At 43.3% G+C, this 24,884-nt stretch overlaps 1 protein-coding gene across 2 annotated transcripts in view; it reads left to right on the forward strand.

Moving 5' to 3' along the window:
- The window catches only part of AKAP7 (A-kinase anchoring protein 7), a 145,722-nt gene extending 134,727 nt beyond the window's left edge, over window positions 1–10,995 (forward strand). The window contains exon 8 of one of the 2 annotated variants that reach the window (XM_084827525.1): window positions 9,193–10,995. In XM_084827525.1, the coding sequence (XP_084683651.1) occupies window positions 9,193–9,392 (200 nt within the window). In that variant the 3' untranslated portion in view covers window positions 9,393–10,995. Of the gene's footprint in view, window positions 1–8,220 lie in introns of both variants that reach the window. The other variant, XM_084827524.1, reaches the window with a different exon arrangement.
- The last annotated feature ends 13,889 nt before the right edge of the window (window positions 10,996–24,884 follow it).

Below are 24,884 nucleotides of genomic sequence, written 5' to 3' on the forward strand. Positions count from 1 at the left end.
CAAGTATAGCTATCCCAATTTCAAGTATTTCACCTTTGTGTAGGAATTGTCTTCAGCAGAATGCGGGATTCTGTTTTGTTGGATAATCTCCTTTAAAAAGATTTGCACAAAGTATGTGGTTACCTGGTAGGAAAACCAGGATTTCCTTTTTGTACCTTTGACTAGAACTTTGTGAACAAAATGGTATGCTAATCATGATGACTTCCTTATCTGAGGGCCAGTTCACACATATTCCCAAATTATAGGCTGTATGTGAAGCTGGGTGCAGAAGTAAGCATGATGCTTCAATGCTTCTCTTACTGCATGCTGAAGGTTTTGTATGATGCCGCTGCCCAATGACCCACCTGCTCTAAAAAAAAGGGATAGATGGCGTTGGCAGAATTGTACTTGCATCCAGATGTATTATATTCATTCATGATAAGGCAGTTACTCTACAAATCCATTGAGTCGTGAACCTTGGGGTGTGTATATCATTCTATACAGTGCTGTAATGGTGCCAGAGCACAAAGTGGTGGGACTTCCTATTTAGCAGGGACAATGATGTCATCTGCCACTCCCCTGAGTCTTCTCTGTTCCCTCTGCAGTATTCACTGTATGTGTCTAGTGGGGCGGGTGGAATGGGTTTTCCCTGCAACAATATGTTGTTGTGAGCGATCTCTGCTGTATTACAAAGTATTTTAGGGTTGTTTGGTCTTGAATGGGCAATTAAGACCCATTACCTTTCAAAAAGATCTCCTGGTAGAGATGGAAACTGTTAGTCTTGACTTTGAGTTAGTTTTTCTTCCTGGTGCTGGGAAAAGAAACTGCTGAAAAATCTTGAGCTGGTGGTCATATGCCATTTGGGGACATGTTGACCTAGTTGTTTAACCCACAAATTTCAGGAGGAGTGGAGCGCACCATTTCCAATTTCAGTTAACAACTGTTTTCATGACATCTGAACTCAGAAACTGTGGATTGCTTATGGTTAAACAACCCAAGTTAACTCAACAATTACCCATAGTCTCATGTGGCTTTTCACCCAAGGACACAAAGAGACAAGGCTGGCCCAAGACAGTTTGCTGCCCAAGATGGAGCAGCAAATGGTGCCCCCTCCAGGTCAGGGTGCATCGTAACCAAGGCTAGTCAAGTTAAGAACCTAAGAAGAGCCCTGCTGGATCAGACCAAAGACCTATCTAGTCCAGCATTCTGTTCCCACAGTGGCCAACCAGATGTCTTTGGGAAGCCCACAAGCAGGAGATGAATGCAATAGCACCCTCCCACTCATGTTCTCCAGCAATTGTTATTCAGAGGCATAGTTCCTCTGATACTGAAGGTAATAGCATATGCCATCATGACTAGTAGCCATTGATAGCCTTATCCCCCATGAATTTGTCTAGCCCCCTTTTGAAGCTGTCCAGATTGGATACCATTACTCCATCTTGTGGCAGCAAATTCCACAGTTTAACTATGTGCTATGTAAAAAAGTCCCCTTCATGGATCACTGCCTTGTTGTGGCGAAGGGGCTTGCGTAACTCAGTGAAGCCATAAGCTATGCCGTGCAGGGCCACCCAAGACGGACAGGTCATGGCAGAGAGTTCTGACAAAATGTGGTCCACTGGAGAAGGAGGAAATGGCAACCCACTCCAGTATTCTGGCCAAGAAAACCCCATGGAACGTATCACAAGGCTAAAAGATATGACGCCGGAAGATGAGCCCCTCAGGTCGGAAGGTGTCCAATATGCTACTGGGGAACAGCAGAGGGTATTTCCAAGTAGCGCCAGAAAGAGTGAAGCGGCTGGGCCAAAGCCGAAAGGACACTCAGCTGTGGATGTGTCTGGTGGTGAAAAGAAAATCCGATGCTGTAAAGAACAATATTGTTTAGGAACCTGGAATGTCAGATCAATGAATCAAGGTAAGCTGGAGGTGGTCAAACATGAGATGGCAAGATTGAACATCGACATCTTGGGAATCAGTGAACTAAAATGGACAGGCATGGGCGAATTTAATTCAGGTGACTATCATATCTACTATTGTGGGCAAGAATCCCTTAGAAGAAATGGAGTAGCACTCATAGTCAACAAAAGGGTGGGAAGAGCAGTACTGGGGTACAATCTTAAAAATGATAGAATGATCTCAGTACGAATCCAAGGCAAACCATTCAACATCACAGTAATTCAAGTCTATGCCCCAACCACTGAGGCCGAAGAAGCTGAGGTTGATTGGTTCTATGAAGACCTACAACACCTTCTAGAACTAACACCAAAAAAAGATGTCCTCTTCATCATAGGGGATTGGAATGCTAAAGTAGGAAGTCAAGAAATCACCGGGATAACAGGCAGGCATGGCCTTGGTGTACAAAATGAAGCAGGACAAAAGCTAATAGAGTTTTGCCAAGAGAACACGCTGATCATAGCAAACACTCTTTTCCAACAGCACAAGAGGCGACTCTACACATGGACGTCACCAGATGGTCAATATCGGAATCGGATTGATTATGTCCTTTGCAGCCAAAGATGGAGAAGCTCCATACAGTCAGTAAAAACAAGACCTGGAGCTGACTGTGGCTCAGATCATGAGCTGCTTCTTGCAAAATTTCGGCTTAAATTGAAGAACGTCGGGAAAACCACTAAACCGTTCAGGTATGACCTAAATCATATCCCTGATGAATATACAGTGGAGGTGAGGAATAGATTTCAGGGATTAGACCTGATAGACAGAGTGCCTGAGGAACTATGGACGGAGTTCCGTAACATTGTTCAGGAGGCAGCAACTCAATCCATCCCAAAGAAAAAGAAATGCAAGAAAGCAAAGTGGCTGTCTGATGAGGCTTTACAAGTAGCTCACGAAAGAAGGGAAGCGAAAAGCAAGGGAGAAAGGGGAAGATATACCCAAGTGAATGCAGAGTTCCAGAGAATAGCAAGGAGAGACAAGAAGGCCTTCTTAAATGAACAATGCAAAGAAATCGAGGAAAACAACAGAATGGGAAAGACTAGAGATCTCTTCAAGAAAATTGGAGATCTCAAGGGAACGTTTTGTGCCAAGACGGGCATGATAAAGGACAAAGAAGGCAGGGACCTAACAGAAGCAGATGAGATTAAGAAGAGGTGGCAAGAATACACAGAAGAACTATACAGGAAAGATCTGAATGTCCCTGATAGCCATGATAGTGCGGTCACTGAACTTGAGCCGGACATCCTCGAGAGTGAAGTCAAGTGGGCCTTAGGAAGCATTAGTAACAACAAAGCTAGCGGAGATGACAGTATTCCAGCCGAGCTATTTAAAATCCTAAAAGATGATGCTGTTAAAGTGCTGCATTCAATATGCCAACAAATCTGGAACACTCAACAGTGGCCACAAGACTGGAAAAGGTCAGTTTACATTCCAATTCCAAAGAAGGGCAACGCCAAAGAGTGTTCAAACTACCGCACCATTGCACTCATTTCTCATGCCAGCAAGGTGATGCTCAAAATCCTACAAGCTAGGCTTCAGCAGTATGCGAACCGAGAACTACCGGAAGTACAAGCTGGGTTTCGAAGAGGCAGAGGAACTAGAGATCAAATCGCCAACATTCACTGCATCATGGAGAAAGCAAGAGAATTCCAGAAAAACGTCTATTTCTGCTTCATTGACTACGCTAAAGCCTTTGATTGTGTGGATCACAACAAACTGTGGCAAATTCTGAAAGTGATGGGAGTACCAGACCACCTTACCTGTCTCCTGAGAAACCTGTACAAGGGTCAAGAAGCAACAGTAAGAACCAGACATGGAACAACCGATTGGTTCAAAATTGGGAAAGGAGTACGACAAGGCTGCATATTGTCACCCTGCTTATTTAACTTATATGCAGAGTACATCATGAGAAATGCCGGGTTGGATGAATCAGAGGTCGGAATTAAGATTGCTGGGAGAATTATCAACAACCTCCGATATGCAGACGATACCACCCTAATGGCAGAAAGCGAAGAGGATCTCAAGAGCCTCTTGTTGAGGGTGAAAGAGGAGAGTGCAAAAGCTGGTTTGAAACTCAACATTAAAAAAACGAAGATCATGGCATCTGGCCCCATCACTTCCTGGCATATAAAAGGGGAAGAAATGGAAGCAGTGACAGATTTTACTTTCTTGGGCTCCAAGATCACCGCAGACGGTGACTGTAGCCATGAAATTAAAAGACGCTTGCTCCTTGGGAGGAAAGCTATGGCCAACCTAGACAGCATAGGAAGAAGCAGAGACATCACCTTGCCGACAAAGGTCCGTCTAATCAAAGCTATGGTTTTCCCAGTAGTAATGTATGGCTGTGAGAGCTGGACTATAAGGAAGGCTGAGCGCCGAAGAATTGATGCTTTCGAACTGTGGTGCTGGAGAAGACTCTTACGAGTCCCCTGGACTACAAGGAGGTCAAATCAGTCCATCCTAAAGGAAATCAACCCTGAGTGCTCATTGGAAGGACAGATGCTGAAGCTGAAGCTCAAATATTTTGGCCACCTAATGCGAAGAGAAAACTCCCTGGAAAAGACCCTGATGCTGGGAAAGACTGAAGGCAAAAGGAGAAGGGGACGGCAGAGGATGAGATGGCTAGATAGCATCACGGATGCAATGAATATGAACTTGAGCACGCTCCGGGAGAGAGCGCAGGACAGGAAGGCCTGGCGTGTAATGGTCCATGGGGTCACGAAGAGTCGGACACGACTGAACGACTGAACAACAACAACATGTAAAAAAGTACTTCATTTTGTCTGCCCTGAATTTCCCACCATTCAGCCTACCTAGCCATTTTCATGCTTCTGATGTATTTAAAGATTTTTTTAAAAAAAATTGTGAGAAGTTATTTTTTCCAAGAGGCTGTTTGGGCACCTGAGGCAGAAAGTCTCAGAAGTGCCTCTACCTCTCCTTGGCAGTAAAAGTATAATAACAAGTAATAATTTGCTGCCCATACATGACACCCCAAATCACCTGCCTGAGGTGACTGCCTCACTCTGCCTAATGGCAGGGCTAGCACTATGAAAGCACACCATGACCAGGAGCTGATGATATTGCAAAACTCTCTCTGGCATGCCATGCTTCTTGAGATATTGAACACAGTTTTAGAACTTGCTGTTTCTGTGAAGGAGATGGATTGTCAGTTCTTAATAGTGTTCCTGCAGCCTTCATGCAACTTGCTGGAAAGCAGAGTGAACAGACGTGAAAAACATTCTGGCCTTGTGTAAGATTTTTACTTTAAAGAAAGTGCTTTCGATGATGTACATTAGTAACAAGAAGAGTATTTGCCGTCAACTTTTGATATGAAAGCTTTGAGAAGATGTATGAAGCAGCAGCATAGCTTTTGCTTATTTTTATTTACTGCTCATTGTCTGTGTGCACCTGCATGCATATGTAATGCATTAGGAATCTGTTAAGTAAATACATAAACAAAACAACTCATAAAATAATTCAGACTTTTGAAAAATCCAGAACAATTATGCTGAAAATATAGTAGTATGCATCTCTCCAAATCTGGCCATCTAAAAGGTTCCTGGTCAACAGCTGGTTGGCCACTGTGTGAACAGAATGCTGGATTAGATGGACCCTTGGTCTGATCCAGCATGGCTCATCTTATGTTCTTAAAAGGAGTCTTGTTGCCTTTTATGTACAATCTTTGCTAGTTAAACCTTGACTTTTGTGGTTAAACCTAATGGCTTGGATCCAGACTTAGTTATACTTAAGAGGAGACCCATTTTAATTAATGGGATTTAAGTTAATCAAGACTAACTTAAGTCCCATTGATTGAAATAGGTCTACTCTAAGTATGATTAAGTCAGGATCCAGTTTGATGTGTTTTGTTTACCAGAAAAATGCAGAATGTTGGTGGAACTGTGGGAATAGCAAATGCATATTAAAGCCAAGTCCAAGAAGTTTGGGCCAGCTTGCTGCTTCTTCGGCTTACAACTGCCACAAAAAAGAAGTTTGTTAAAACATCTCAAAGCAAATGAATGGCAGCTAGTATAAAGTCCTGTCTTTGCCATTCCTACCTCTGCTTTTATTTTTAGAGGTTAGATTTTTCTTTTGTAGCAAATGGACGATCGGGAAAGCACTTCCTTTAAAGGTGTATTTATGAATTAAAACTTTACAGTTGCCAATCATTATATATCCTAGTCACGCAATGTGCTATTTGGCTATTTGTGTAGGGCAAGTAGCAGCTCTAGGCAAGCAGTCAAGTGGCAAAATCCACTGTTGTTCCCAAATTCCTGCTGTACTGCTCTCCCTTTACTGTACTGGCACCCATTCCTCTTGAAGTGACATGACAGGTCGTTGCAATGTCTGATCAGAAAAACCATAGCACAGCTCCCTAGTAGCCATACAATGCACTCCTTGGGTTGTATCCAACAGTGTTCTTTCATTCATGGAAGCCTCTTTGATCCAGGGGAGACTTTTGTGAATGGAAGGGAAGAAGACTATTTTGTTGATTCTCCCTTACCTCTACAGCCCTTGGCACCCCCCCCCCCATCTGCTCCATAATGTTGGGGGGAATTTCTGTAGGACAGCATGGGAGAAAGGGGGAATTTCCAAGAATCACCTTCCTTTCCCTTCTGTTCATGGACGTGTCTTCTGGATCAAAACGCCTTCTATGAAAAGGAGGGTAGCATTGGATGCAACCCTTTGTAATGGTAGTAGGAACCAAAGTGTTTTGTGAGTGGGACATGGAAGGAAGCAGTTTGGGGAAACACCAGCAGATAATTAAAACCTGCAGAAGCAGCTATTTTGAGCTGAGTTGTAATGAGAGTTGCACAGTGTCAAGCAAACTTTGTTCCATGCTTCAGTCTCTTGTAGTATCATTTTACAAAGCTTATAGCAGTCATACTCAAACATTTCAACTTCCCACCCATTGCCTTTCCAGATTTTTAGAGAGGCAGGCAGTGGTCCTCTACACAGTTATATTTAATTGAGATTTTGGACATACTAGCAATAGAGTAGACCAAGAGTACAACTACTGTTTCTGTTTTTAAATGAAATTATAAATACACAGGCAGTATTGTTAGCTTCATAGCAAAGTATAAATTCACTGCTCACTTGTCAGTTTTTAAATTTATAAGCTACAGTTTGGTACAAAAATAAATGGTTAAGCATCTAGTAGAGTATTTTATGTATTCTTTCATGTCATTCATTTATGAACTATATTTCAATTTAAAATGAATCAAATATAAATATCAGATTAGGAGCTATTGGTGAGATTTTGACACGCCACTTCAGTTGATAAATTATTTGTAGAAATGTAACTATACTAGGAAGAATTTTGCTTGTGGTTAAGATCTATAGGATATTGTATGTGTGTGTGTTTCAAAGTATTTATTATACATATATCTTGCTTCTTACATGGGGCTCCCAGTAATCTCCCATCTGGATCTCTGATCAGGGCCACATGCTCTTAGCTTCAGCAATGCTACAGCATCAATTGTTCCCAGATCATTCACTGCACCAAGCTTTATACTTTAAGGCAGGGTCCCCAACCTTTTTGAATCTGTGGGCTCATTTGGGATTTGAGAAACTGCTGTGGGCACCACCACAAAATGGCTCCCTTGGAGGATGTGGCCAGTCACATAATGGCTGCAGCGGGGGCCTGGCTCATCAGAAGTGAGCTAAAGAGGTGTGTGATGGGGGAGAGAAATAGCAAAGCTAGAGGCTTGGAGAAAGGGGGAAATAGCAAGGGAGAGGGGAGAGAAAGAGCAAGGCTAGAGGCCAGAAAGGCAGAGAAAGACTACCCTAACATTTCCCAAGGTTTTTATTTTTAAAACAAGTTTTTTTGAAGGGGCAGGGAGTGGAGCGCTTCATGGGTGCCCTTGGAGGTTCCCGTGGGTGCCATGGTTTAAGTTGCTGCATTGGGGCCCTGGTTTAAGGTGCTGTAGCAAGATGATTGTCAAGGGATAAGTTGGGACATATGTAGCAGAGAGAAATCTAACTGTAAAATGAGAAAACAGAACTGCCAGAACTCATGGAGAGTCTGTTGAGACTGAACAAAGCAAAGGAAAGAAAGCTGGTTCAAGATGCAGCCAAGGAGCTGATGATCAGTTTGCAGCAGCCTCTTCCTGCCTCCTTTTGGAGGGACTGCATGGAGTTTAGAGCCAAAGTAGGCAAACACAGTCAAACGGCCTCAGATGAATCTGTTCTGCAGGTCAGGGGGGCGTGAGGAGCTATTCCCAATAGGTGTGTATTGCATGCGATTTCCCCACTTGCACAGCTTTACTGATTTTTGTCTGTTGTGGCATGTAGGTGAAAAAAGAGGGGCAGAGCCAGATGATGCAGAATTGCTGAGCCTCAGCAAAAGGCTGGTGGAGAATGCAGTCCTCAAGGCGGTCCAGCAGTATCTAGAAGAAACTCAAAATAAAAACAGGCTAACTGATTGTGGAAGCCCAGTGAAAACCGAAGAAGTGGCCATTGGCAATAGCAAGGAAAGCGGGAATGACAATAGAAAATGAATGCTTGGAAGGCCAAGGAGGCATGATGCTACCACCAATATCTATGACTCTGCTCCCAGGGCCTCCTCTGCTAAGCTGGCCTGGCTAACTTGAGTTGAGATTGTTACTGTCTATTATCAGACACCTCTTCTGAACTGGGAGATGACAATTTACAGAGCTTCATGATACAGACGTCAATGCTACTGAGATAATAATAATACTACTGAATGCCAGGAAGGAGAGCAAGACAGAGAGAGGGGGGTAGGAAGGATGGAGAGATCTGACCAATAAAGTGCCAGCTTCATTGTGTTGTCAACTCCAGAAACATCTCTCCGTTGCTTTTGTTGTGTGCCTTGTGAATGCGAAACGAATGGCCAAGGAAGATGGGCTAGCCAAACTGGAAACAATGCCATTGATTTTGTTTTGCAGAACTAGATCACTGTTTACTTGAAGTGGATTTGAAAAGAAGCTGTTTTGTTGCACTGAAGAAGAAAAACAGTGCTGCCAAGTGTCACTGCTAATATGAATCACCGTTACTTTTACCCAACATGTAACAGAATGGGAATTGTTCATGAATATCATATCACTATGCTTCATTTTTAAGTAACATTTGCACACACAAATTATATTTTTGACTATATATTACCTTTTTTATATATGCAAAAATACGTATGGGCAAAAAGTATGTGTTTTTCAAAAGATGGCATCTCTTTTCATAGTTTAGTTCCATAACATTTTAGGCAACAATTTAATTATATGCAAAAATGTATCATTTTTTTTCCTGTAGGGAAGAGCCATGAAGCAGATGTAATAAAGGAAGCTTTGCGCAGAGAACTGTTGGCCCTGTTATCCAAACTGAGTCAGATAAAGGCGCTTTTATCAAGTCCAGAGGTTCGGATGAAAATGTACAAGGAATTGCTTGAAAAAGGACTTGTCAGTGGCAGCATCAGGAAAAGCATCACTGATCCTGCATCTCCAGTCTCGTAACTATAAATCATTGGAGTGCAAAACTCTACAGGTTCAGGTTTTTTAATGAAGCATATTTGTTTACCAAATTTGTATTGTTTGGGGGGGAGTGGGGAGTCTGTGTCAAAATATTTGGAAGTAACAGAAAAAAGCTACATCAACACACTTTTCTAGAATCTATTCTATGAGATGGGGGAGGGTAGGGGAAATCCTAATCGATTCTACATTTTTTATTATCTCAAGAGGAGGTCAAATCTGTTTTAAGCATTGTAGTCCTTCAGTAACACTGCTCATAACTGGCACCCTAGTTTTAACCATTTGTGCTGAAATATTGACTCATGTATGAAAATCCAGTATAGTGACCCAGCACAGTTTGGGAAACATGGTTTGTGGCATGATGAGTCCCTTCCTATGCACTTGTTGTTGGCACAGGAAGTGAAAGGACAAGTCCAGATGAGAGCTTCCTGCACTTCCAGCACAGTGCTTTAGTACAACGCAGGAAGCGGTGCCGGCTCCAGCTTTTTAAGGCACCTTGGGCAGGACACCCTGAATGGACCTCCTTGTATAGTGCGTTCTACTGCCATTGTCACCAGCTGCTCTTACTCCTCATCCTCTTTGTCATTATTGCTACCACTGCCTTGCTTGACAGGCAGAGAGGCAACGTGCAAGTAGGCAGTGGCATTTACTCCTGCTTGCCACCATCGCAACCGTTGTCTGGACCACAAGCAGGTTGCAGTGGTGAAGGAGTAGGAATTCCAGAGGGCTCTTGTCAGCGGGCCCCTGCTGGAGTGAAAGCCCTCAGCAGGTGGCCAGTCATGCCGACCTTTGATGCCTGCCCTGCCAGGAAATGCAGAAAGCAGTACTGGGGGGAGAGAAAGGCCCCATGTGAAGTGGAACTGTGTCTAATCCTTTCTGTGGGCTCTTCTACCAACATTGACCCCACCATTCTCCCAAACCAGTTTACCATGCAAAGTAGATCATACCTCCTCTGCGTGTAAGTCCTTAATCTTAGCCCCATGATTCCTCATTCTATAACAGATAATTTCAGTAGCCATAAAGTAACATTCTAAAGCAAACGCAACAGATCCTTTTAAATAATTTTAAACTGTACAGCTAAGGAAATCAGTTTATATTATACTGCCATATCTCTATGAATGACAGCATTTTATTTAGGCAACGTTAACTTTTTTTTAACAAACCAGGATTTGAAATCATATGTACTGATACTGAAATAGAATTTGTGTTGTCGTTTACATGCAAAACTGGATTGTTTTAAAATTCTGCAATATTTATTGTGAAATCACAGAATATAATGATCTTTGCCTAATCATTTCTTAAAGGAGTATCCTTGATTCTTTAAAATAGGAAAATGTGTTATTTCTTTTGCTTTTATGTACATATCAGTCTGCTTAAGTTTGAGAAGGGCTTTCGGGTGTGTGTGTGTAAAAAAAAGTTACATGGGGCTCCATTGTTTATTTATGAGGCACTTTTGAACATTGTTAATGGCTGTAAAGATTATATTTATCAATTTTGAACACAGGTTTGCACTTCTAACAAAACTATAGAAGCCACACTGTAAGCATTAAGATCTGTTCCTTATGAAAATAGATTGATATTTTATCCTAATAACCATAGCCAACAAGGAAGATTGGTGAATATTATGACACTTCTAGATATGAGCCATGTGTAATAAAATATATTGGGTGTCCACAACCAATGCCCCATTAGCTTCTCCCTTCCACCTCTGCACCCAAATGGCAGAACGAGGAAACTGATCTCTTCAGATACTTCAGTGCCTCTTTTGACCCTGTCACCCTTATTTTGGCTATGAATTCAGGTTGCTGGATGCTCATCCTTGCTTCTTCTAAATATAGTCGTATAAGCAACAATCCACACTTAAATCCATTGAAATTAGGGATGCTACCAAAGTCTATATTACTCACTTTGGGTAGAAATTTTGGGGTCCAGTCTGATTGATTGGATTTGTAACCCGTCTTTCTACCAAAAAATGGCACTCAAGGCAACTTATCAAAACAATTAAAATTGGTCAAAACAATAAAACAATACATTAACAATAGAAACAGAATAATTATAGAATAAAAACAGCATGCAACCCAACCGATCTACTTACAAGGCCTTCTTGAATAAAGTGGTCTTTGCCCGCGGAGGGAGCGAACGTAATCTCCCTTGAGAGGGAGTTCCACAGCCTGGGAGTGGCCACCAAAAAGGCCCTTTCTTGTCACCACCAGACATACCTCTAATAGTGGTGCTCTCAAAAGAGGGGCTTCTCCATAATGGGGGACTGGTATCTGTTATGACCTAACCACTTCTGAGCAGGCCAAAGCCTTCTCAGGACCTTCATGCCTTCCTTCCTGGTTCCACGGAGACGTCTGGAAGAGTGAGGCTTACCTGCTGTCTGCCATCTAGGCTGTATGCAAGTCATGGATGTCTCTCAGCATAAGAAAACTACATTTCCCATGATGCCCAAAGACATAAAATAAAAAAGGAATTGAGTGATTGTATGTCCAAAGTTGTCCTGATACAGGCAGGGCCCCAATATATGGGATTACACTTTACTACGGTCCAAAGATCCAGGAGGGTGGTGGCCCAGGCTGCAGGGTAACCCCGTTGTTGTTGTTGTTGTTGTTGAGTCTTTAAGTAGTGTCTGCCTCTTTGTGACCCCATGGACCATAGCACACCAGGCCTTCCTGTCCTCTGCTCTCTCCTGGAGTGTGCTCAAGTTCATGTAACCCCATTACCATGAGATAAAAAAATAGAGGCTAAATGGTAGCTCATGCCAGAGGATATTTATGCAAATGTATTTTCCTGTATCTGTGTACCTATTGTCCAGATCTTGTAAGATTTCCTGGAGCCAATTGGAAGCAGTGTTAGGGCAGAACAAGCAACCTTCTCAACAGTAAGTTGCTGGCCCAGACCCTTCTTTAGAAGACACACACACGCACACACACACAGAGAGAGAGAGAGAGAGAGAGAGAACTTATACAGTTATGCTAGAACTTTTACTTTGGAAAAGAGATTTTCACTTGCCACAGAGTTCCTTGTAGACAGGCAGAAGTGAGGGGCAGCTGGTGGGAGAGACAAAGAGGTTCATCACACACAGCTGTTTATTTCGCAGTTTAGCAGGGCTTCTGTTTCTGCATTCTAAGTGAGATAAAGATCAGCTGTTTACACAGGCAAGTTCTCCACAGCCTTGGGGGCAGAAAGTGAGAGAGCGGTGAATCCGTGGGTCTCCAGAGGGATTCAAGTATCATTCACCCTCTCTCTCTGCAAAGCAGTGGGGGGCGGGCAGTGGCTTCCTTGCTGTCAGCTGTTTACATGAGGGGTCGCCTTCATCTTGCCCCGGCCAGCTCCGCATTTGCTTTGAGCTTCTTCTAACCCCATCAACTAAACTCTTCTCCTGGCCCAGGTCAATAGGCAGACACGGGGGGGGGGGGAGCAATTGTGATTTTCCTTCTCTTCTCAATGGCTTCTTCTTCCCAGGCTTTGGTTATAGTGGAACTGCACATTTACACACAGCCATTAAAGGGGATTTCCATTTAAATAGTGGATTATCAAGGTTTTTGATAAAGATCAAATACAGCTGGATATGCCCTGGAGGTTGACAGCATCATGTAAATGAGCCGCAAACCTCCATGAGTGACCAGTCATGAGTGCACTGTAAATGCCTCATGCAAAGATAGCCAAAGTGGGATATTGATCCGATGGGGAATGGGAACCAGTGCAGCTCATGTGATTTACAGGTCCAGAATATATGTGGGTAATTGTCTAGTGTGACATTTATTGTCACACCATACTGCCTTGTGTGGCTACAAATACAAAACATGAGATGGGATTGTGGTATGTGTGTGGAAGGAGGTCATTGTTGCAAGTTTGTACTGGGTCCCCAAAAATAATGCTTGGGCCCTGGTGCAGGCTCCTTTAAACATAGATGTTCCTAACAGATATGTCCAAATAGTAGAATATAACCATGGTCATACAGAATCAAATTCCAAAAGTCAGAGGAACTAAGGAATACCATCTCTGGTAACTTCAGGGCCTTTGCGCACAGTATATTCTGTCTTGATTGCCGTACTAAAATAGACATGCCAAAATAGAAATTCAACAGCCAGGGCTTTAAAGAAAAATAAAACAAAACTTGTTTGACTCAAAATAAATAAAAATATGGAAGAGCTGGCAACTTTGCTACTTTCAGTTGGCATAGCACCAAAGTAAGATGCCAAGACAAAGAGTTTGGTTGCCAAGGAAAAGCATACTTTTATTGTATTAATGCTGTAAGTGACAAGTAAAACCAAGTGTAAACTCACACACAAAGAATGAACCCTTTATTTCATGCTATGCAGCCTTGAAAGAACAAATTCCAACCTACCCATGCTAAATACAGCCCTAAACACATTTCTTCCAGACATGCTTCTCTTATAGCACTGGATTACAACACAGTAGCGTCTATGTATTGTATCCAACAGTATCATTCCATTGTTGGAAGCAGCTCCTTCAGTGAAACCAGCAGGCGGTAATTCCCCCTCCCCCCTGTAGCCTCCCACATGTCCTCAAAGTCTGCTCTGGATGGCTGGGAAACCCTCCAGAGCAGATTTTCAAGCAATGCGGAGGGCTGCAGGAGGGAGGAGAGGGGGAAAAGTCTTCTGCTAGCAGATTTTACTAGCATGATGTTGCATTTAACCCGACTACTACATTTCTATAGATGGCACTCTACAAATAATGCAAATGCTTACTTGTTTGGGAAAAGCTTTTTGTAGGTTGCGACAGCATTCTAAGGGCGTGCATTGTCTGTGATCTAGAGCTCATGAGCATGAATGGGATTCCTTTGGCCAACTACATGACACAGAGCACAACAACTTTTGGGATTTCTTTCTTTGATCATAGAAGACAATGGAGAAGCCCCATTTGCATATCTAATTTCCTGGAGCGCTGGCATGATCTTGTACTGTTGCAGCCCAGTCCCAAACATTTTTGCAATAGTAAAAAGAAAGCACTTTGTTGCAAACCCTGCTTTTGTTGGCATATAATACAGGAAATGGCGTGATTGGGTTGGCAGCTGCGTCTCTTATTTTAGCGTTGCTTCTTCACTGAAACTGTTTGAAACCTCTGATTCTGGAACATAAAACTCCGTACAACAAACATCACCGCTTAGCTATGTCCTACATTACTTAAATTTTGATCTGACAATATTATAGGCAGAACTGATTAGAGGACCTAAATCAGGGTGGGGCAGATGTCAAGCTTACAGGATCTATTTCATGTTTTTCCTAGAACTCTGAGATCCACCAACTGGAGCCATGTACAAAACAGTGTGGCTCAGAAAAAAGAATGGGCATAAATTTAGAATTAAGGAATAGGGTGCCTCTGAGTGTATCTCAGACCAGGAATTTGTTTTCAGTGCCAGGACTAAGCTCAGTTCCTGGTTTCCACCCACCTCAGATTTCTTAATTTCAACAGCCTAATTTGGGTGGAAATACTATTGCTATTGTTCAACAACTGGGAGACAGAAATCCCTAGTGATCTATTACAACCCAGAGATCCACCAGTAGATCTTAATCTACCTTCTGCACACCCCATGACCTAAATCACAACAGCCTATTTTAGTCCATTTCATGCCCTACAATGCCTGAGTAGATCCATACATATCTGCAGTTACTGGGATAAGAGAGAGACAGTTCAGGGATGGGTTAGCAGTTGCATTGTAGCTTCATGAAACACGCATGAAGGTGAATACTTCAATACATTTTGAAAAAAGCATACTCCAGTATTTGAATGTTAGATTCTTCAAGGCCTTTAATTTCACAACAAAATTGTCCTTTTGATTTCCTAAAGGCAGTGTGTGCCATATACGCACAAACATTAAATGGAAAACCAGATTGCTCTCTATTTCTGATGGGGCTTGTTACAAAAGTCCATTAGGTCATTTAATTCTTGCGGGAAGAGCTTTGAATTTTGAAAATGCTACGGAGTAAATGTTGTGTGTTTTGCTCCACTGTTCCTTTGATCAGTATATAAAAAAAAAACTCGGCTTGAACCAATCTTCTCATTTATATTCCTCTCATGTTAAATGTCTTCTTAATGAGAACATTTGTACTTAATAGAAACTAGTCCTGGAGAGGCTAAAGCATACATTCACATCCAAACAATAATTACAGCCATGTCGAAGAAAAGAAAAAGCCGTAAAAATTATCTACAACAATGAGAGAATACTATAAGAATAATAAGCTAAAATGTTCCTCTTGTAGAATTCCATCATCTCTTCCCAGAGCCATATTCTGTCACCCTGCCATTGATAAGACATATTTTTGGTAGCAACAATTATATTGAAATCCTGGAATTTTTATAAGACATGGGGGTTGGATCCAAGATTTGACTTCTGCAAGAGGACCTTCTGCAAGAGGAAGGGCTCCACTTGTAAAGGTCCTTCCACCTGAATTTTGGGGATCCCTCCACACAGCTCATCTCAAGGGTCTCCTGAATGTGCAGAATTTTCAGGGGGCTGGAGAGGCTGCTGTAGGAAGGAGGTGTGGGGAAGTCCTTCTACCAACAAAGTTGATCCAGCTTAAATCTGGATCCAACCCACTATATTTCCCAACTATGGAACGAGGTTACCAGCTTTCCTGTGATATGAGGAACTAACCCAACTCAGCATTTTCATTATATGTAGAATGCAATTTTTGTAAAATATGGGGAAAAATAATCCATCCTCACACACTGTCAGCTACTAATTTCAGGGCATTCTGTCATTTTATTTGAATTCGTCTGTGTACAACTCAGTGGATGAGCTGTGCAGAAATGATCTCTAGGTCAGTCATTCCCAAGCTGTGCTACTTCAAACTGCAGATGGCATTACAGACTTGAATGCTTTCCCATATAAAATGTCCTTGTGTATAGAAAGCAACCACATCAGCGAGAACACTAAGCTAACGTTCTAGCTTTCTACATGCAGTAAATGTTTTTGCATTGGGTAGAATCCGTGCTGCCCATCCACTAGCGGAGCTGGCCACTGATTCTGGTCTGCATGCAGCCAGCCCCACCAATTCTGTTCCACAAGTGACCCCCATCGCTTGCGCAGCAGCGTGGCAGGGCGCAAAAGAAACTGCAGGGGCTTAAGCACATTGTTGGATACTGCCCATTGGGTGTCTTCTTCAAACATGTGGCCCTTTACCTGCTGTCTGAAGTGCTCTTTCTAGATTCTGAATCAGCTCTCGTGTGTGTAAAAGAGGGGCGTATCTACAGATCCCTGGACCTCTGTTGCTACCTGCAGTTTCTTGTCTTGGAAATTTGCATATTATAATTATGATTTGCTCAGATCAATATTCACTATAATATAATCCTGGCCTGTGAAGTCTCTTGATAAGAAAGCAGAAAGGAAGGGGTTGACTCACATCTTCTGTCCAAAAGACCAGCTAGGAGTGTTGATAATGGCAAAGCTGATTCATTATACTCTTGACTGGTGGAAGCTCTCCATGGCCTCAGTCAAAGATATCTTTCCCATCAACTGCTACCTGATCCTTGAAAGCAGACCAAAAAAACCTTGGAGATTCTAGGGATTTAACTTGGGACCTTCTGTACCCAAAGCATATGTTCTACCATGGAGTTGTAGTCCTTTCCCCTTCCTTACTGGGCCAAGTGCCAGCTCAGGCAATGAAATTCCTGGTTCAAGCCTGGAGTCCCTGACCCAAGTGCAGCCTCCCTTAATAACTGTACCTTCTGCTTATCTTTTTCACAACGCATTTCTGCAAATTCCGTCCAAGGTCAAATGGAACTCTTAAGAAGAGCTGTCATGGGTGGCTTCCGACTGGTTCTCAGGTAATGTTCATGAAAGTATTCATATTTCTAGTAAACACATTGTGTGGGATGCTGCCTGAATCTGGTAACTGGATGGTTGCCATGGAGAATGAAGCATGCGTTTGGGGAACAGTGCAGAAGTAAAACCCTCATTACACAACACTCTCACCTGCTGAGTTGGAGGAGGGCAGAGTAATTACTTGTGGAGCAGTTTCAACTGTAAATAGGGTGGAACTGAATCGAGACACAAAGAACAACTGAGTCACATGGGTCAAATAAACATTACATATATCATTCAACCTTATAATGTATCTTAAATATGATATGGCCTCTTCACCAGCTATCGAGTACTATCTTTGGCCTACTACACCTCACTGTGTCGGCTGTGCCACTTCATAATGCAGGTGTGGAGGGGGTGTCACATGACTCCATATGCAAAATAAATAAAAATCCTAGCAGAGAACAAACTGGCATGCCAAGGACAAAGCTAGGTTAGAATCTCCCTAACATCCCATTTTCTAGGTGGAGGGATTGTATTATTTTATTTTTTGAATGGAATATTCAGTCACATGAGCCTCTACCAGCAGTCTGAAGTAGTACAGCCCAGACACAGGTTTAGCTTGCCAGTGAGAACCCAGCTTCAGCATCAAAGGACTGATAAGAAACCATTGTTGTGGAGCCTGCTTTTTCCTGTGACAGTGCCTTTCTTATTCTTTGCATTCTTTAATCATGGAGGTGAACTAGCCCAGTCTTCCCAGTTGATCCTACTATTGAGCACCAGCACCCCATTCCTTACCTCACACATTACTCTTGTTAGGCAGGAATACAGGTACTTGAATTACCCTTCATCTGTTTGGAGAAGCTGGAGAATGGAGCTGGTCCCCCTGAACCTCTACAATTGGATGGGAGCTCTCTCAGTGAGTGTTCAAAAGAAGAAATGTCTATTTGCCCAGACTTGTCTCCTGGTTCATAATATTGGTGCCTGTGTGCCGATGGTGCTTCATACATGTGCCTCATCATATTTCCCCCAGGGAATTATGTTTTCCAGCACCCATCCATGCGTAGAAAATTACCCTCACTCCACCCACGGCACATACACACACCCAGGAACAAGAAATATTAGACCAAATATTAAGATTTAAATGTTTGCAAGAAACCATCAAGAGAACTGAACCAAATAGAGAAGATACACAGCAAGCCAAAGGCATCTTGGTTGAGTGGTATGATCAAATATTTCACAGCAATCAATAAGTGTCAGCAAGAGTAAGAATGTAACATTAAAGAGATTTTGTGCATATACAACAAAGCAGATGGCTTTGTGGTCTGCAAAGCTTCACACGGATTGACAAGAGTTTTGGCTACAGAGAAGTGTTCAACATTAGGGAACTTTTGAGCAACAGACCTTTGAAGCAGCTGGCTTTGTGCCCCATGTGTGTTGGATACTGAAGCCCCTAGGGCAGAATCTCCTTTTACTTTCTAAGCTAGAGAAGAACTAATGGGAGAAACACCACTCATTTCGCAATATAGCTAAGCATTACAAGCAGGGCAAAGTTGTATTCTGAACCAGGTGGTGTGAACTCTGATATCCCTGGACTGGATACCCAAACTTTTTCACCACTTGCAGATTTACACCCAAGATGGATTCAGTATGTTGCATATCATTGCTATACTCAGGGGTGCAAAATGTCTCAAAAATTTAGGAGTCAGTGAGATTTCCTAAAGTCAGATAAGAGAACAAACCTCCTTTCTGATATCTGTGTGCCAGTTATCAGGCCAAATTTTGGGGTGCTTAGAATATTGCACCCCTGGCTGTATACAATATTACAAATACTGTTACATTTCACCTTTTAGCAATTTTCGTCAAGTGGATTTTCTTTTGTGTTTATCACAGCCATCATTTTCTGTATGCAATCCTATGCACACTTTCCTGGGGGCATGTCCTATTGAACACAGTGGAACTTGCTTCTGTGTAAACATGCATCAAGTTGCACCATAAGCCTGAAGCTGTCTGGCAAGCATCATTGCATTAAAAGTTAAATTTCCTTACTTCATGCATTCACAGATTCTTGTCCGCAGACACCCAGATTCAACCAGGAAGAAAAATGCAGATACAGGACAATGTATTTCAGACAATACAGATAAGGAGAAGCAATCTATTTTCATTATATCTTTCTTCTGAAAATCTCCATTGTCTGCATACTAAATACACGTATCACCAAAGCAACTTTCTAAATAGCCAAGACACATGTTTTTCTGAATTAAAATTGGCGTCTCACTTCATTCTTATGGTGAAAAAGGTTTACTTTTAGGACAAAGCTAACTTGGCATGGAGCTCTGTGTCACTTTTGCCCAATAGTGGTTTTTTTATTTTTTCTTTTACTGAAAAGAAGCCTTCAAGAAGACTGCAGTCAAGAATGGAACAGCAGCAGCAGCAAGGAGAGACTGACAGATTAACCTTTTCCCTGTTTAATGCTCTACTTCCTACTCAAAATCACATCCTCCCAAGTTGCTTTGCCACCTGCAGGGGAAAGGATACTGGTCCCTGTATCTTTTCTCCGAGGGGGAGAAAGCAGCTTGAGAAGGGAGATTTTGAGTTTAACAAAAATGAGTGGAGGAGGGAAGGGTTAAGTAGCTCTTGTCCACGCACCTTTTGCCATTCAGATCAGTGTTCTTAAAAATGCAAAATAAAATAATGCAAACCTCTGTAACATGTTGTTTGGCCTTTAATGTGAAAGACTAAGAACTACCCCTCCAAGAGCATAGGAAGCTGCTTTATACTGAGTCTGATCGTTGGTCTGTCTCGCTCAGTACTGTCACTCTGCAGCACGGATGAGCAACTTGTGGCTCTCCAGATGTTTCAGCCTACAGCTTCCATCATCCCTAGCTGGCATACCCAATGGTGAGGGATGATGGGAGTTGTAGGCTAAAAGATCGGGAAGGCCACAAGTTGCCCACCCTTGCTCCTTAGTGACTGGCAGCAGCTCTCTAGGGTTTCGCACAAGAGTATTTCTCAGGCCTGATGGAACTGTGGATCTTCTGCACACAATGCAGGTGTTGTACTGCTGAGCTGCAGAATGCCTGTCCTCCACTTCACTCCCGCCGCCCCCCCCCCGCAATGAGTCACTGATCTGGACTGGCCTCCTGATTGGAAGGAAGCACACCTAGAGCAATGCTTCATGCAGAGATGCAAGGGGCAGCCTCTTCTGAGGGCAGGCAGTTCTGTTGCATCTCTGCATTGGTACTGATTGGATCAATCAGGTCATCCCCAATGCGGACGCACACAGCAGGTACACTCAAACCAACATAGGCTGATTGGAAGGAGGCAAAGCCAGAACATGGACTCATGCAGGCATCCTCTCTGTGGATGAGTATTTTGGGATCACAGTTGCTTTTAATAATTGTATTTATTTATTGCCTGTCCTCCCTTCCCCCAGCAGTTCTCTCACACGGTTTTGCATTCTGCCCTGGTGGTACACAGTCTGGGAATTATTGTACTACTAAAGCATGGATTTTAACAAAGTATGCAGCAATACGTAATGGCACAAAAGGCAACATGCTGTGGTTGTCATGGGTACCACTATTTCAACATCCCAATTATTATCCAGAAACATTTTCAGGCTTTGATAAATTGTACAGATAAGGAAATGTGCATCATACAGAGCCAGTTATCCAGCCCCAGCACTCCACTGCCAGAACGCTAAGGACATGGGTCATAATGAGGCCCTTTGTTGTGTCACTTCAAATCAAATCATCCTAGATGGTCAAGGTGAGGAACGTGGGAAGCTTGGAGACTCTTTGCCCATCAACCCAGTATCGTCTACTCTGACTGGCATACGAAGCTGCCTTAAACTGAATCAGACTGTAGGACCATGTAGCCCAGGGGTAGGCAACCTGGTGTCCTCCAGATGCTTTGGGACTACAATTCCCATCAGCATGGCAATGGTAAGGGATTATGGGAGTTGTAGTCCACAACATCTTGAGGGCACCAGATTGAGCAAGGCTGCTATAGCTCACTATTGTCTATTCTGACTCAGTGCCCTCCCCTAGGGTCTCAGGCAGAGGTCTTTCACTTCTCTTCACTGTTACCTGATCCTGTTTTTTTAAACTGGAGATGCCAAGGATCGGGTCCGAAACTTTCTGCATGCAAAGTGTGTGCTGTGCCCACGGAGTTACAGTCTCTCCCAGTTATTCTCACACACACCCTTTTAATTTATGTATGCTTACCTGGGAGTAAGTCCCATTGAACTCAGTGGGAATTACCTCTGAATAGAAATGTACAGGGCTGCCCTGTAAGAGTGACATTGAGTAGAATAATTTGATTTTTGAACACAGAAATAAAATAAAACTTCATTTGAACATAATTATTAAATTGATTGTTTCTTCCATGAAACACGAAGGAAGGTTTTAACTTCACAACAAACCTGTGAGGGAGGTTAGGTTGAGAGAGTGTGACTTGCCCAGGGCCATTCAGTGGGCTTCATGGCTGAGTGGGGATTTGAACCGAGTTTCCAACATGCAGACCCAACAGACTAATCACTGTACTTACACTAGGTTTCAGTACCAAGTTCTTCGTTGCTAAGATTCTCTGGTGATTACTTCAGATTAGCTTTCCCTAACCTTCCAGATGTGTTAGTGTACAACTCCCAGCATCCCCCAGCATCCATGCTGCTTGGAGAATGCTGCGAAGGGTAGTTCAACACATCTGGAGGGCACCAGGTTGGGGGAGGCTGACATACACTATCACTGTTCTTTGTTTCTGGCATGGTGGGGGGTGGGGGGGTTCGACATTAAATCAACTTCATGTGATCATTAAAACATGTCCTGTTAAGATTGCCATGGATGCTACTTTTTGTACATACTAGCTTTTTGTATGTTTTTACTCTTGCAATGTTGCCAGTAAAGAATATATTCTATTTCCCCTTGAAATTGCTTGCAATCATGATTTGTTTATTTAAGCTTTTATTCTGCACCCGAATTCACTCCATCTGCAGAGGGTTCCCCATTTGTTTCAGAGGTGGAGCAGCTCTGTGCACACATCCATCTCCTGCCACAATGCCTTGCATGTGCAAGAGCTCTGTGGCTTGCAGACCAAGCAATACCATCAAGAAATCATTCAAAATAAGGCTGCAGTCCTGAACACAGAGACTTGGGACTAAGCTTTATTGAAGACAATGGTGCTTATTCCTGAGTAAACATGCATTGTGGTATCACATCCCTAACAAAACTAATAATCTGACACTAGGTCTCAAAAATGTGGCAAAAAAATAGATCTAAAATACTGGCAGAACATATGTGGCTGCTTTTCTGTGGGCAGAAATTCCACAGCTTGGGTGCAACTATCAAACACACCTGGTCCTGGTCCTAGCTGGGCTTACTTCATGTAAGTTCGCAGTAACTCTTCTCAACTCATGAAGGATAGGGTATATATGGGAGAAGGTTATCCCACCCAGACCAGGCTATTTAGAGCTTTAGGTGCAATCCTATGCAGGTTTAGACAGAAAAAAGTCGTACAACTCCCAGCATCCCCCAGCCAGCTATGATGGCTGGGGAATGCTGGGAATTGTATGACTTTTTTCTGTCTAAACCTCATAGGATTGCATCCCACAAGGATTAACTGATTGGAGCTCCCAGAAGATCAGTGTTATGTATGCTCCCTGCAGTTAGCCCCAAAAAAGAACTGTGCTGCTAAATTCTGGACCAGTAGAAGCTGGAACTCGCTGCTGATCCTGGACATCAATCCATGCCTGCTAGATTCAGACTACTTCTTCTCACTTGTTCACATATACTATAAATACTGGGAACCTCTAGATGTATGCTGTGACAGGAGGAAGGAGGGTGCCCTAACTCCCGGCAGTGTAGGCAGAGACAAAAGGTTGCTCAGGCTGAACGCCAACCCAGCAAGGTAGGCTGCCACCACCCCTTACGTCCAACTCAGCCTGAGCCAGGGGACTCTCAGACTTTACATGACACCCCCATGGCTTAAGAAAAAAGGCCTGAAGCCAGGCCCCTCTATTTCAAAGTCCTAGATCTGAAACCTTAAACAGTAGCAATAAGCAAGCAGAAAGCTCTGAACTTAGTACTAAGGCTTAATTGGAACAATGCGTACATTTTCAATTATGATAGGTGGTAAATCTATTTACAGAAAGGGAAAGGAAATAACATACAATGAAACAGAGCAATCTTTGGAAACACTACTTACAAGGCAAAACAACAAAGCTAATTCAGCTTGTTTATGAATACGAAGTCAGGGGCCTTAAACAGAACTGGACCTCAGAAGCTGGCAATCTGAAGCCGACGAAGGAAAGGGCAAAATGATTCATTTTTAAACGAAACCAGATGAAGCCAATGGGCAATGTAGTCCCCCAATGTATACCCCAAAACTTTTAGCAAAGCTAAGGTGATTCTTATTAGTCAATCACAAGTCAACTGAAAGAGTCTTCTCAGGTTTTCGGGGGGTGGGGTGGCAGGCAGAAAGTACCCACACTCAGCTGAACTTGTTCAGCCCAATTAGTGAGTGTGTTGCTGTGGCCCGATCCCCCCAGTGCACGCGCTCAGGCAATCTGACACCGGACACCCAAATCAGTGAGATTTCTTTATTGCAGGGAATCCCACAGCAAAAGCTTAATGGTTACACTCTTCAGAAATCATCTAGCTGATGGTCGGTAGCTATGGGCTCTATGTAATTCCAGAACAGTCCAAAGCTAAACACTACTACCATGGCTCAACATGATTTCTCCGTTGCCATCTCCATGGTTCTGAACACAAGTGAAGGGACTCTGGATTCCTGGGTACCTAACCCAGACAATCCTTTCACAGGGCTCCAACTCCAGACATGGAAAGGGAATGATTCCTGGAATGAACCCAGCAGGCAATCAGGGGATAACTTCTTGAAGGACCTAAACAACCCACACCCATTAAGCGTCCAACTTTGAATCTTTTGTTGATAACTCTAGGCTACATGGCCAAGGTCCATCAAGATCAAGGGAAGGGCATACCCACACATGCAAGGAGTTCCAGGCCACCGCTTTCGCATTGGCAACTCCACGCTGCATGAGTTCTGGCAGAGGGAAGTCCAAAAGTCGTAGTTCAAACCCAGCCTGCCATACACTGAGCTGACTACAAACACAGACACACAATCCATAGCAACAAGAGTTCAAGTCTATGAAAAGCCTCACAGTATTTTTCAGGGCAAGTCCTCAACAATCCAGAGTTCCAGTCCATGTGCAGAGTGCTTCCAAAAGCCCAGACGATGATGGATTGAAACAGAGGAGGCTTTGGGCAATGAAGACGAGATGTTGCATCAGCTTAAAAGGGAAGGCGTGACTGTAAGGCACCCGCTCTGGATCCCTTGACAGACAAGGGCCTTTAGCCTTTCACCAAGGCCCCTGTCTAAACAGGGCATCACCACTCAGCCCTCCAGCAGTGAGGCTTCAACCTGAGTGACCCTTCTGCAAACCACACCCCACCTTTGTCAGGTTCTCACAGACATCTTCCAGCCTCCCTGCCTGCCAAGGCCAGACCAGCAGGCGGACAGGGAGTTGGGCCCCTGGCTCTGCTCTGAGAACACTCTCACAGATGCTGACATTCCAGAGGCTGAGTAGGCCCAAGCCTTTCCAGGCTACTTCTAATTAAATCCTGGCTATAACCTACAAGGCCCACTGCAGTACTGAAGCTGGGCCCTGACAGAAGCCCGGGACAAGTCGA

The sequence above is a fragment of the Heloderma suspectum genome, chromosome 1, assembly GCF_057233095.1.
Source record: "Heloderma suspectum isolate Gila_16-S chromosome 1, 16-S_ref, whole genome shotgun sequence".
NCBI classification, from domain to species: domain Eukaryota; kingdom Metazoa; phylum Chordata; class Lepidosauria; order Squamata; family Helodermatidae; genus Heloderma; species Heloderma suspectum.